At 40.6% G+C, this 12,631-nt stretch overlaps 1 protein-coding gene across 5 annotated transcripts in view; it reads left to right on the forward strand.

The window, feature by feature from the left end:
• The window catches only part of RC3H1 (ring finger and CCCH-type domains 1), a 72,799-nt gene that overhangs the window by 44,850 nt on the left and 15,318 nt on the right, over positions 1–12,631 (forward strand). For 2 of the 5 annotated variants that reach the window (XM_060197912.1, XM_060197915.1), the window contains exons 12-15: positions 2,115–2,473; positions 2,840–3,010; positions 7,407–7,559; positions 11,273–11,486. In XM_060197912.1, coding sequence (XP_060053895.1) covers positions 2,115–2,473; positions 2,840–3,010; positions 7,407–7,559; positions 11,273–11,486 — 897 coding nt within the window. The remainder of the gene's footprint in view (positions 1–2,114; positions 2,474–2,839; positions 3,011–7,406; positions 7,560–11,272; positions 11,487–12,631) is intronic. The other 3 variants (XM_060197916.1, XM_060197914.1, XM_060197917.1) reach the window with 3 other exon arrangements.

Here is a 12,631-nt window from a genome sequence, read left to right on the forward strand (position 1 = left end):
TCTCTTCCTAAGTCACATCTACACCTATTACTACTTCTAAATGTCCTTCCTTTTTTCTTCCTCTCTGGTCATCTTCCCCTAACATTTCTTTCCCTATGGGAGAATGAACCCAAATTCTTTTTGGGGTGCAGAATGTGGAAGGACTGGCTTCTGTAATTGCCTCTCCACTGGACATGGGTGTTGACAGGTCGATCCTTACCCCTAGCCTGTTTCTCTTTGCCTAGTGGGATAGGGCTCTGGAGAGGTAAGATTCCAGGGCACAGTGATGAGGTCTTCTTCCCAGGGAGTTCAGGATAGAGTCATAGTAGCATCTGCATGCAGCTTGGTGGCTGAGGCTGTGGCTATTTCAGTTGTAGTTGATGGATTGTGTTTTGGTCTATAGTTGTGGTTATTTGTTGTTGGGGGGGGAGGTCTGATCCAACTCATGTTACTCCATGGCCCTCTCCTCCCAGAAGTCCTGCTTGTTAGTTGTTGTTTTTAAGAATTTATTTATTTGTGAGAAAGATAGGAGGAGAGAAAGAACCAGGCATCACTCTGGTACATGTGCTGCTGGGGATTGAACTCAGGGCCTCATGGTTGAGAATACAATGTTTTATCCATTGCACCACCTCCCAGACCACCTGCTTGTTATTTCCTATAAAAATAAACTGGTGGTATACATAAAATTTGTGTAAGAAGAGAAAAGATCTAATGGAGTGAGTAGGTTGTTCATTCTTTAGTGTTGATTTTTTGAAGAGCTGAGTCATTTTTTTTTTAATTAATTTATTTATTTATTCCCTTTTGTTGCCCTTTTTTTATTGTTGTAGTTATTGGTGTTATTGATGTTGGATAGGACAGAGAGAAATGGAGAGAGGAGGGGAAGACAGAGGGGGAGAGAAAGACACCTGCAGACCTGCTTCACTGCCTGTGAAGTGACTCCCCTGCAGGTGGGGAACCGGGGCCTTGAACCGGGATCCTTATGCTGGTCTTTGCGCTTTGTGCCACCTGCACTTAACCCGCTGCGCTACCGCCCGACTCCCGCTGAGTCACTTTTTCATTCAAACAGGGAGACAGATACCACAGCACTATTGGAAGCACAGTGCTCCCATGTGGTATCAGGACTTCATGCATTGCAAGGCATGTGCCCTTCCTGAGCTATCTCTCCAACCCTAATGTTGATATACTTTAAAAGGAAAAGTTATATAGAAAAGCAGGTGAGAAGGGTAGGGGGGATTAGTATAATGGTTATGCAGAGACTCTTATGCCTGAGGCTCCAAAGTCCCAAATTCAATCCCATGCACCATAAGCTAGAGCTGAGCTGAGCTCTGATAAAAAAGAAAGAAAAACAGATGAGAGACTAGGAAATTGCTGTTCCATTGAAGCACTTACCTTAACATCTGTGAAGTCTCAGGGTCACTTTCTGGCACCATGACACTTCTGCTTATGAAATTAAAAAGCGGGGGGAGGGGGGTTGGTTGCACAGCCAGTTAAGCACACATAACACAGTGACAAAGTGCAAGGACCAGCGTAAGGATCCCAGTTCAAGCCCCCGGCTCCCCACCTGTAGGAGGGTCGCTTCACAAGCGGTGAAGCATGTCTTGCAGGTGTTTATCTTCCTCTCCCCTTCTCTGTCTTCACCTCCTCTCTCCATTTCTCTCTGTCCTATCCAACACAGCAATAACAATAATAATAGCAACGATGAACAAAGGCAACCAAAAGGGAAAAAATGGTCTCTAGGAGCAGTGGATTCATAGTGCAGGCACCCGAGCCCCAGTGATAACCCTGGAGGTAAAAAAAAAAAAAAAAAAAAAAAAAAGGAAAAGAAAAGAAAAGAAAAGAAATTTTAAAAAAATGAAATAGGTCAGCTTGGGAGTAATAGAAGTATGTGTGTATTCTCAATACTCCAAAAATAAATAAATAGAAGAAAAAGGAGTTGGGAGATAGCATAATAGATATGCAGAAAGACTTATACCCAAGGCACCAAAGGCCTCAGATTCTATCTCCAGTACCACCATAATAAGCCAGAGCTGAGTAGTGCTCTAGTTAAAGGGGGGGGGGGCAGGATGGAAGGGAAAGGGTGGCAGAAAGGAAGGTAAACTCACTGTTAACTCTGGGTTCTTTCTTGCACTGTATAGGTATGTACTACACTCCACCACCACAGTGTGTGTCTCGTTTTGTGCGACCTCCTCCTTCTGCTCCAGAACCTGCTCCTCCCTACTTGGACCATTACCCACCATACCTCCAAGACCGAGTAGTGAATTCTCAGTATGGCACTCAGTCACAGCAGTACCCACCCATGTATCCACCACATTATGATGGCCGCCGGCTCTACCCTGCTCAGTCTTACACAAGAGAGGAGATGTTCCGGGACAGTCCCATTCCAATTGAGATTCCACCTGCAGCGTATGTGCCAGAGTCCAGGGAGAGATACCCACAGGTGGACGGTTACTACCCGGTGGTTCCTCATCCTGCTCAGATCAGACCCTATGTGAGAGTACGCACTATTTTTTATAAGATACTTTCTTTCCTTTTCTTTATTTTCATAATTTAGTTGGAGTTTTTTATTTTTTATTAATACTAAAAGGAAAAAAGTTGTCCGTCTCTACTAGTCCTTAGTTTCTGAACTTTAGTTGGTTTTATTTACATATTTAGATTATTTGGAAATAATGGTCTTTAGCTGGGGTGGGGTGGAATACTTTAGCTCTCTGAGAAGAAAAGTTAATTGGGTTTTGTTTTGTTTTATTAAGTTCTGCTGTTTCCAAATATCAAAATGAATATACAAACTGCTTTTTGCTTAAAATATGTGATAATGAATATGTTCTGAAATCCTTTTTTTTATAATCAATGTTTGCATTTTCAGGAGCCTCCTTATAGCCGTTTTCCTCCCCCTCCTCCCCAGCCCCATCCTAGTCTAGATGAGCTACATCGAAGACGAAAAGAAATAATGGCCCAACTAGAGGAAAGAAAGGTTATCTCTCCACCTCCATTTGCACCTTCACCAACATTGCCTCCTGCCTTCCATCCAGAGGAAGTGAGTACATCATTTTTATCCTTATTGATCAATTTTTCTTTAATCAATGGTTTGTTGTATCCTGTTTAAGTTCTCTGTTCCCAGAGTTACAAATATTTGGGTTGTAGAGAAAGCCCTAATATATATATATATATATATATATTGTTCTGTGTAAAAATGTGTCCTGACTTTTCTGACAAGACAGTATTTTCCTAAATACTATTATTTTGGGCCCAGGAGATGGCTCACCCAGTAGAACACACACTTTACTATGTACAAGGACCTAGGTTTAGCCCCAACAACCATATAAAAGCACCATGAAAAGGAGAAACTTCAAGAATGGTGCAGCAGTGCTGCGGTGTCTCTTCATCTCTGTCTTTCCCCCACTATCTGGGGTGGGGTGGAATCATGCAGGCACAAAGCCCTGGAAGCAAATAAATTAAAATGAAATGAAAATGTATTATTTTACTTCACATTTAGGTCTACAATTTGTCTAGAATTGATTTATGTATAATATTTTGGTCCATTTCTGCCACCCCCCACTCCCAAAATATACCATGTAAGCCTAGCACCATATAATGAAAACACTGTCCCTTCCCCACACCTAGTAGTCACCTTTATCATAATGGGTAATTTTTATCATCATCAGGTGACTGGATTGCTGACTTCTGTTTCATTGATCTATTTCTTTTCTTTCTTTTTTTTTTTTTTTTAAGAGTTTTATTTATTGAGCGGGGGTAGATAGCATAATGGTATGCAGTCAGACTCTCATGCCTGAGGCTCGAAAGTCCCAGATTCAGTCTCCCACACCACCATAAGCCAGAGTTGAGCAGTGCTCTGGTTAAAAATTAATAATAATAAAATAAAAATAGAGATTTTTATTTATTCATGAGGAAGATAGGAGGGGAGAAAGAACCAGATATCAGTCTGGTGCATGTGCTGCTGGGGATTGAACTTGGGACCTCATGCTTAAGAGTCCAGTGCTTTATCTACTGTGCTACCTCCTAGACCATATTGGTCTATTTCTCTATCATTGTACCAATTCTGAACTGTCCTGGTGTAATTTTATAATTTGTGTTATATAGTAGGGTATATTTTCCTGTTTGTCTTCTTGAAGAATATAAGGACCAAAGATAGCTCACCAGATAGGTTTTGTGCCTTGCTGTGCATGAGGCCCAGTACCACATGGAAAGTGCCATGACATCAGTGAAAGCTCTGGTACTATGGTATCTCTTTCTCTGTCTCTGAATGAAAAAGCAGCAAAAAGACATAAGCTTCTGGTGTCCTACATAAACTTCCTTAACAACTGATGTTTTTGAAGCTAATTATTTCTTGATTTCATCTTTTATTATGAGCACTGAGAAGTTAAATATTTTTATATTCACCTGCTATGCTTAATTTCCTTTCTTTCTGGTTATCGCTGGGGCTTGATGCCAGCACTACGAATCCACTGCCCCGGAGGCTATTTTTCCCATTTTGTTGCCCTTGTTGTGGTTGTTATTGTTGTTATAGCTGCTGCTGTTGTTGGATGGGACAGAGAGAAATAGAGAGGAGGAGAGAAGGATAAGACACCTGCAGACCTAATTTGCCGCTTGCGAAGTGACCCCCCTGCAGGTGGGGAGCTGGGGGCTCGAACCGGGATCCTTGGCGCTGTCATTGCGCTTTGTACCACATGCACTTAACCCACTGTGCTACCGCCCAGCCCCCTGATTTTCTTTTTAATCCTAATGTCACCAGAATCTTTTTTTTTATTTTCTGTACATACAATGGTGTTCTATGAATAGTGACCATTTTTACTTTGGTCTCTTCAATCTTTATGTCTTTCCTTTTGTGTTTGCTAGGTCCTTTAGTATAATGTTGAATAAAAGGAGTAGCAACAGGTATCTGTGACTTATTCCAATATTTGTGCAAGCTTTTTAAATCTATCTCATCCATTTCATGTTATTTATTTTGCCTCCAGGGTTAACACTGGGCCTCAGTGCCAGCACTACGAATCCACTGCTTCTGATGACCATTTTTTCCATTTTTATTTGACAGGACAGAGAAAAATTGAGAGAGGAGGGGATATACATGAAGGGGGGTGGGCTGCAGACCTGCTTTAGCACTTGTGAATAGTCCCCTATTGCAAGTGGGGGGCTGGCAGCTTGACCCCGATCTTTACTCTGGTCCTATGCTTAGTACTATGTGTGCTTAACCAACATGCCATTACCCAGCCCCCTATCTCATCCTTTTAAATATATATGAAGCATTACACATATATGAAAAGCACTCTTGCTAGTAGGTCATAATTAATTTAAGAAGCTAACAGTTATACACAAAGTCTTAAGTAAAAGAAATTTTTTAAAGTAGTAGTTTTAAAATAGAGGTGGGACAAAGAAGACAAGATAGCATAAACAATAAGCAGGAATTGTTGATAATTTGGTAGAATAGAGAAAAATTGAGAGAGTGTAGATAGGAAAAGAGTAATAGAGAGACACCTGTAGCACTGCTTCACTGCTCATGAAGCTTCCCTCTTGTAGGTGGGAACCGGAGGCTTAAACCTGGGTCCCTGTACCGATAGAGTCAAAGAATCATATACTGTACCAGCAGCTTCTAGCAGATCAGTGTATTCAGCTGTGATAAAGTGAAGGCAGTATTAGAATTTGTTTTGTATAGAATATAGTAGTGGACGTAAAAGCACTTGACAGTGTGTGTTTGTGTTGTTTGTTTGACAGACACCAGGGTTGTTTCAGACTCAGCACCTACACAAGGAGTCCACTGTTTCTGGTTGCTATTTTTTCCTTCTTTTTTCTTTTCTGATAGAGGGAGAGAAAGACACCTGCAACACTGTTCCACTACTTGTGAAGCTTTCCCCGTCAGGTAGGGGAGCTGGGGGCTTTAGCCTAGGTACTTGTGCATGGTAATGAGTGCACTCTACCAGCAGCACCACTGTTTGACCTTCATAAAAGCACTTGGAGGGAGTCATGCGTTAGCGCAGCGGGTTAAGCGCTTGTGGCACAAAGCTGAAGGACTGGCATAAGGATCCTGGTTTGAGCCCTGACTCCCCAGCTGCAGGGGAGTTGCTTCACAGGCAGTGAAGCAGGTCTGCAGGTGTCTTATCTTTCTCTTCCCCTCTCAATCCTCCCCTCCTCTCTCAATTTCTCTCTGTCCTGTCCAAGGATGACATCAGTAACAACAATAACTACAACAAGTAAACAGCAAGGGCAACAAAAGGGAATGAATAAATAAATAAATAAAAATTTTAAAAAGCACTTGGAAAACTGTAAGGCACTACAAAGATGAGACTTGCAATTTTAGTTCAAAATATATTAGAATACCTGTTCTGTAATTACATAGTTTTAGAACTTTAACTGGAGATGAAAAAGTTTAGACATCTTTTCTTGTTCTCTATATTGAATTACCCTATGGGTCAGAATTTATCGAAGATAAGAATTATTACAGATAAAGAGATTTGAGTATGCTTGTAAAATAGCTCATTTGAATAGTGTACTGCTTTGCTATGTGTGAGACTCAGGTTTGAACACAGCCAAATGAAGGAAGGAAGCTTCAGTGTCAAGGTTTCTCCTCCCACTTATCTATCCAAAAATTCACAAACTGAAGTAAAAAAAAAAAAAAAGTTACTACATTATTGTGCAATGTAATAGAACATTTAAAAAAAAATTCACATTTGGGGGCTGGGTGGTAGTGCAGGTTAAGCACACATAGTATGAAGCCCAAAGACCCACATAAGGATTCCAGTTTGAGTCTGCAGGTGTCTGTCTTTCTCTCCCCCTTATTTTCTCCCCCTCCTATCTCAATTTCTCTCTGTTCTATCCAGTAAAATGGAAAAAATAGCCACAGGAGCAGTGGATTTGTAGTGTAGGCAGGCACCACACCCCAGTAATAACCCTAGAGGTTAAAAAAAAAAAATCTTAACACTTTAGATAGCTTTTAATGCTTTGTTTGCCTTCAATATTATTGAAAGAAACATTGAGAGGAATATAGTAAAATTGGTCTAGTATACATTTTCTTTAGTCTTGACTTCTACTGATAGAGCAGTGAATAAGTAAATTCATTGCCTCAAAAGGAAAGAAAAGGAAAAAAAAGTGGATTAAACAATGGACTCTCAAGTATGAAGTCTCAAGTTAAATCCTTGGTATCACATGTGCCAGAGTGATGCTCTAATACTTCTCTCATTAGTAAATCAGAAAGAGAGAAATTTTGATTCCTTGAAAAGTGTTGATATGTACAAAGACTAAATATCATTTTTCACTTTATATTTTCATAGCCTATAGAAATCTGATCATGACATTTATAAATTAATGTGTATCACTCTATAGCTTAAGCATGATGTTTAAGAAAGAAATTCCTGCTTTCACTGTCTTGTTATTCATATATCCATTTTCTGTTTTGTTTCTTTCCTTTTCTCCATCTGTAGTTTTTGGATGAAGACTTGAAGGTAGCTGGGAAATACAAAGGCAATGATTATAGCCAGTACTCTCCCTGGTCATGTGACACCATCGGCTCCTACATTGGAACCAAAGATGCAAAACCCAAAGATGTTGTGGCATCAGGGAGTGTGGAAATGATGGTATGTGTGATAACTAAGCCATAATTAATATAAATCCAAATAAATTACCCCTCATTATTATGTAAGCACAAATTCAGTTTTGTTGCAGAGTTTCAGAACATATTCTGAACTCTGTCATTTTATCCATGGGGAAAAAAAGAAAGTGTAATTTACCTAATACCCAATCTTAAAATACATAACTTTTATCTTAATTGCTCCATTATTTTTTTATTCCCTTTTGTTGCCCTTGTTTTATTGTTGTAGTTATTATTGTTGTTGTTATTGATGTCGCCATTGTTGGATAAGACAGAGAGAAATTGAGAGAGATGGGGAAGACGGGGAGAGAAAAATAGACACCTGCAGACCTGCTTCACCACCTATGAAGCGACTCCCCTGAAGGTGGGGAGCCGGGCGCTTGAACTGGGATCCTTCAGCTGGTCTTTACGCTTTGCACCACCTGTGCTTAACCCATTGCGCTACTACCCAACTCCCTCTCCATTATTTTTTAAAGAAATTTAAAAAAAATTATGAAAGTGTTTAGATCTTCCTGAACATACCTTCCTAGTTTTGTTATTCTCCCTTCTCTGAAGGTAACCTCTATACTCAATTGAGGGAGAGCATCATTTTCATGGATTTTATAATTTTACTAAATAGTTTTGTTTTGCATCTTTATAAACTTTAAATGTATTGTGTATTTCAGTTTGTGTTTTCAGTCGATAAAATTTATGAAATATATCCATATTTACACCTATAGTTCATATTCATACATTTTAGCTGCTTTTATCAGATACTGATAAAATAACTTGTCACGCAGTGACTATATATATACGTTACCTGGTTTTCTGTTGACAGGCACTTTTGATCTTCTATTGCTCTGTCCATTGTTACAATGACCATTCTTGTGTGCATGTCTCCTTACTTACACACGTGCGTGAAAGTTATGAATAGAAGTGATATGCTAGCTTTATTCATTCTAACACAAATCACCTAGATTATTTAGTTTTTCATAGACATGTACTTGTCAAACTAATCAAGGAAGACCAGTAATTGGTAACAGAAAAAAGAAGACTTAGATGCTGATAACCAATATGAATAAATGAATTCATATTATAATCATATGCCAGCAAAAATGAGGGGTTAGAGATATAAAGGAGGAGATAATGAAAATTACTGTTTTGTGTTAAACATTATTTTATGTCCTAGAAAACACCTTCTCTAGAATAAGAATGAGATGGCAAGATGGCACTAGATAAGAATTTTTGCTTTCAAAATGACATTACTGTATGGCAAGTAGTATGCAAGTTACTATAAAGAAGAACCAGTGTTCTAGTCCCTGGTCCCCACCTGCAGGAGAAGTAAAGCATTGCTGCAATAGCTGTCTCCCTCTCTTTCTCCCCCTGCCCTCTCAATTTCCCTCTCAACAAAGGGGAAAAAGGAAAAACTGTCACTAGGAGTGGTGGATTCATCATGTAGGCACCAAGCCCTAATGATATCCCTGGTGGCAATAAAAAAAAAAAAATTAAAGTGGTATTATATTAAATTAGCAATATAACTCACATCCTCAAATCAAAGAATAAAAATGTTGGGGCCAAGTGGTGGTGCACCTGGTTGAGTACACATGTTGCCATGCATAAGAACCCAAGTTCAAGCCCCTAGTCCCCACTTACAGAGGAAACGCTTCATGAGCAGTGTGAAGTAGTGCTGCAGGTATTTCTCCCTCTCTGTCTCCCCTTCCCTCTTGATTTCTCTCTGTCTTTATCTGACAAAAAAAAAAAGAAGAAGAAGAAGAAGAAAAGTGTTTGCCAAGTTTGTCTAGATAAAAATGAAAATCTTGGACTGGGGAATAGTAGAATGGTCATGCAAAAGTTTCTCATGCCTAAGGTTCCAGGGACCCAAATTCAATCCCCAGCACCACTATAAGCCAGAGCTAAGCAGTACTGTTTCCTCTCTCCCCGTGCCTCTATTAAAATTAAATAAATACGGGGGTTGGGCTATAATGCAGTGGGGTAAACACAGGTGGCGCAAAACTCAAGGACCGGCGCAGGGATCCCAGTTTGAGCCCCCGCCCACCCCATGGGGGGGTCACTTCATATGAAAGCAGTGAGGCAGCTATGCAGGTGTCCATCTTTTTTTTCCCCTTGTCTGTCTTCCCCTCTTCTCTCCATTTCTCTCTGTCCTATCCGGCAACAATGACATCAATAACAGCAATAATAATAACAATAGCAATGGTAAAAACAAGGGCAACAAAAAGGGAAAATAAATAAAATATTTTTTAAATTAAATAAATAACATTTTTTTAAAAATCTCCCAAGCTGGTGAAAGAAATTGATTCCATCACTTCTCAAATGGTAATGCAAAGTTAAATTAACTAGGAATGCATTATTTTTAAAGATTTATTTACTTATGAGAAAGAAGGTAGGGATAGATAACTTAATGGTTATGCAAAGAGACTCATGTCTGAGCCCCCAGAGTTTCCAGGTTCAATCCCCTGCACTACCATAAGCCAGGGCTGAGCAGTGCTCTGGTAAAAAATAAAATTTAAAGGTGGGGATAGATAGCATAGTAGTTGCACAAAGACTGTCATGCCTGAGGCTCCAAAGTCCTAGGTCCAATCCCTCACACCACCATAAGCCAGAGCTCAGCAGTGCTCTGGTATATCTCTCATTAAAATAAATGAATAAAATATTTTTTAAAACTTCATAGAATATTTTAGATTATTAAGAGAATTGCTGTGGCGGGGGTAGATAGCATAATGGTTATGCAGAGAGACTCTTCATGCCTGAGACTCCAACGTCCCAGGATCAATCCTTTGCACCACCATAAGCCAGGTATGAGCAGTGCTCTGGTAAAGGGGAGAGAGAGAAAGAAGGAAGAGTAAGAGAAAAACAGCATTATTCTGACACACGTATGTGTCAGGAAGCAAACTCCAGATCTCGTGCTTGCAAGTCCAATGCTTTATCAACTACACCTTCTGGACAGCTACTTAAGAATTTGTTAAAATTATAGTTTATTAAGACTTGGTGTGATCCAGGATCCTGTATTTCTTTCTTTCTTTCTTCCTTTTTTTTTTTTTTTTTTTTTTCTTTCTTTCCTCCAGGGTTATTGCTGAGGCTCGGTGCCTGCACTACAAATCCACTGCTCCTGGAGGCCATTTTTCCCATCCTGTTGCCCTTGTTGTTGCCCTTATTGTAGTTGTTATAGCTATTGTTGGATAGGAAAGAGAGAAATTGAGAGAGGAGCAAAAGATACCTGCAGACCTGCTTCACCAACTGTGAATCGATCCCCCTGCAGGTGGGGGCCCGGGGGCTCAAACTGGGATCCTTACACCAGTCCTTGCACTTTTGCACCACGTACACTTAACCTGCTCCGCTACCACCAAGCCCCCAGAATCCTGTATTTCTATTGAGTTTATAGGTGATTCTGATACTTCTCATCATTAGACTGTACTTTGGGTAGCAAAAGTCTAGCAACCAGATTTCTAACTCTATTTTCATTGAAGCTGTTTTATATAACAACTAAATACAACTCATGATTTAGTCTTACCAGTCAGATAATTACTTTCTTCATAGAGTGAGATTTACTAATAAGGGGGCCAGAGAACCTTAGCATCACTCATGAGATATGCCATGTTGGGGATCTCAGGACCTCATAGCAACATTACTACCAAGTTAGAAGACATCTGTGGTAGAGATCAATAAATCAGGGGATAGGTTTCTCATTTTATTTCTTTTCAGAATCTAGAGAGTAAAGGAATGAGAGACCAGAGATTGGATCTTCAGAGAAGAGCAGCAGAAACTAGTGATGATGACCTTATCCCATTTGGAGACCGGCCTACAGTATCTCGGTTTGGTGCCATTTCTCGAACATCCAAAACAATCTATCAGGGTGCTGGCCCGATGCAAGCTATGGCACCTCAGGGAGCATCCACAAAATCTGTTAACATTTCAGGTAAGAATCTCAGGCTGACTGATTAATGGGTCATACTCATGACACCTTAGCAGCATTCCAACTGCCCATAGGCTATCTGTGCTTCCTTGCAGAAAAGCAATCAGGAGTACACTTGGTTAAGTACACACATTACCATACGTAAGGGCCTGGTCCCTACCTGCAGGGGGAAATTTCACGAGTGGTGAAACAGTGCTACAGGTATCTCTTTCTCTCACCCTCTCTATCTCCCCCTTCCATCTCAGTTTCTCTCTGTCTATATTCAATAAATGAGTAAGGGCTGTAGTGCAGCGGGCTAAGCGCAGGTGGCGCAAAACACAAGGACCAGCATAAGGATTCCGGTTCGAACCCCGGCTCCCCACCTGCAGGGGAGTCGCTTCACAGGCAGTGAAGCAGGTCTGCAGGTGTCTGTCTTTCTCTCCTCTTCTCTGTCTTCCCCTCCCTCTCTCCATTTCTCTCTGTCCTATCCAACAACGACAACAACAATAATAACTACAACAATAAAACAACAAGGGCAACAAAAGGGAATAAATAAATAAAATATAAAATAAATAAATAAATGAGTAAATAAATATAACTTTTAAAAAAGAAAGAAAGGGGGCCAGGCGGTAGCGCAGCGGGTTAAGCACACATGGCACAAAGCATATGGACCGGCGTAAGGATTCCTGTCCCAGCCGCTGGCTCCCCACCTGCAGGGTGTCGCCTTACAGGCAGTAAAGCAGGTCTTCAGGTGTCTTTCTCTCCCCATCTCTGTCTTCCCCTCCTCTCTTGATTTCTCTCCTATCCAACAACAAAGACAGTAACAAAACAGTAAACAACAAGGGCAACAAAAAGGGAAAAAATAGCCTCCAGGAACAGTGGATTCATGGTGCAGGCACCAAGACCCAGTGATAACCCTGGAGACAAAAAAAAAAAAAAAAAAAGAAGGAGGGTCCAGGTGGTGGCAAACCTGGTTGGGAGCACATGTTACATTGTACAAGGACTGGGCTCAAGCACCTGGTCCCCACCTGTAAGGGGAAAGTTTTGGGAGCAGTGAAGCAGTGTGGCATGTCTCTCTCTCCTCCCTTCTCTGTCACCCCCTTCCCTCTCAATTTCTGGCTGTCTCTATCCAATAAGTAAGATAATAACTTAAGGGAGCTGAGCGGTGG

The sequence above is a fragment of the Erinaceus europaeus genome, chromosome 9 (genome assembly GCF_950295315.1).
Source record: "Erinaceus europaeus chromosome 9, mEriEur2.1, whole genome shotgun sequence".
In the NCBI taxonomy this organism is placed as follows: domain Eukaryota; kingdom Metazoa; phylum Chordata; class Mammalia; order Eulipotyphla; family Erinaceidae; genus Erinaceus; species Erinaceus europaeus.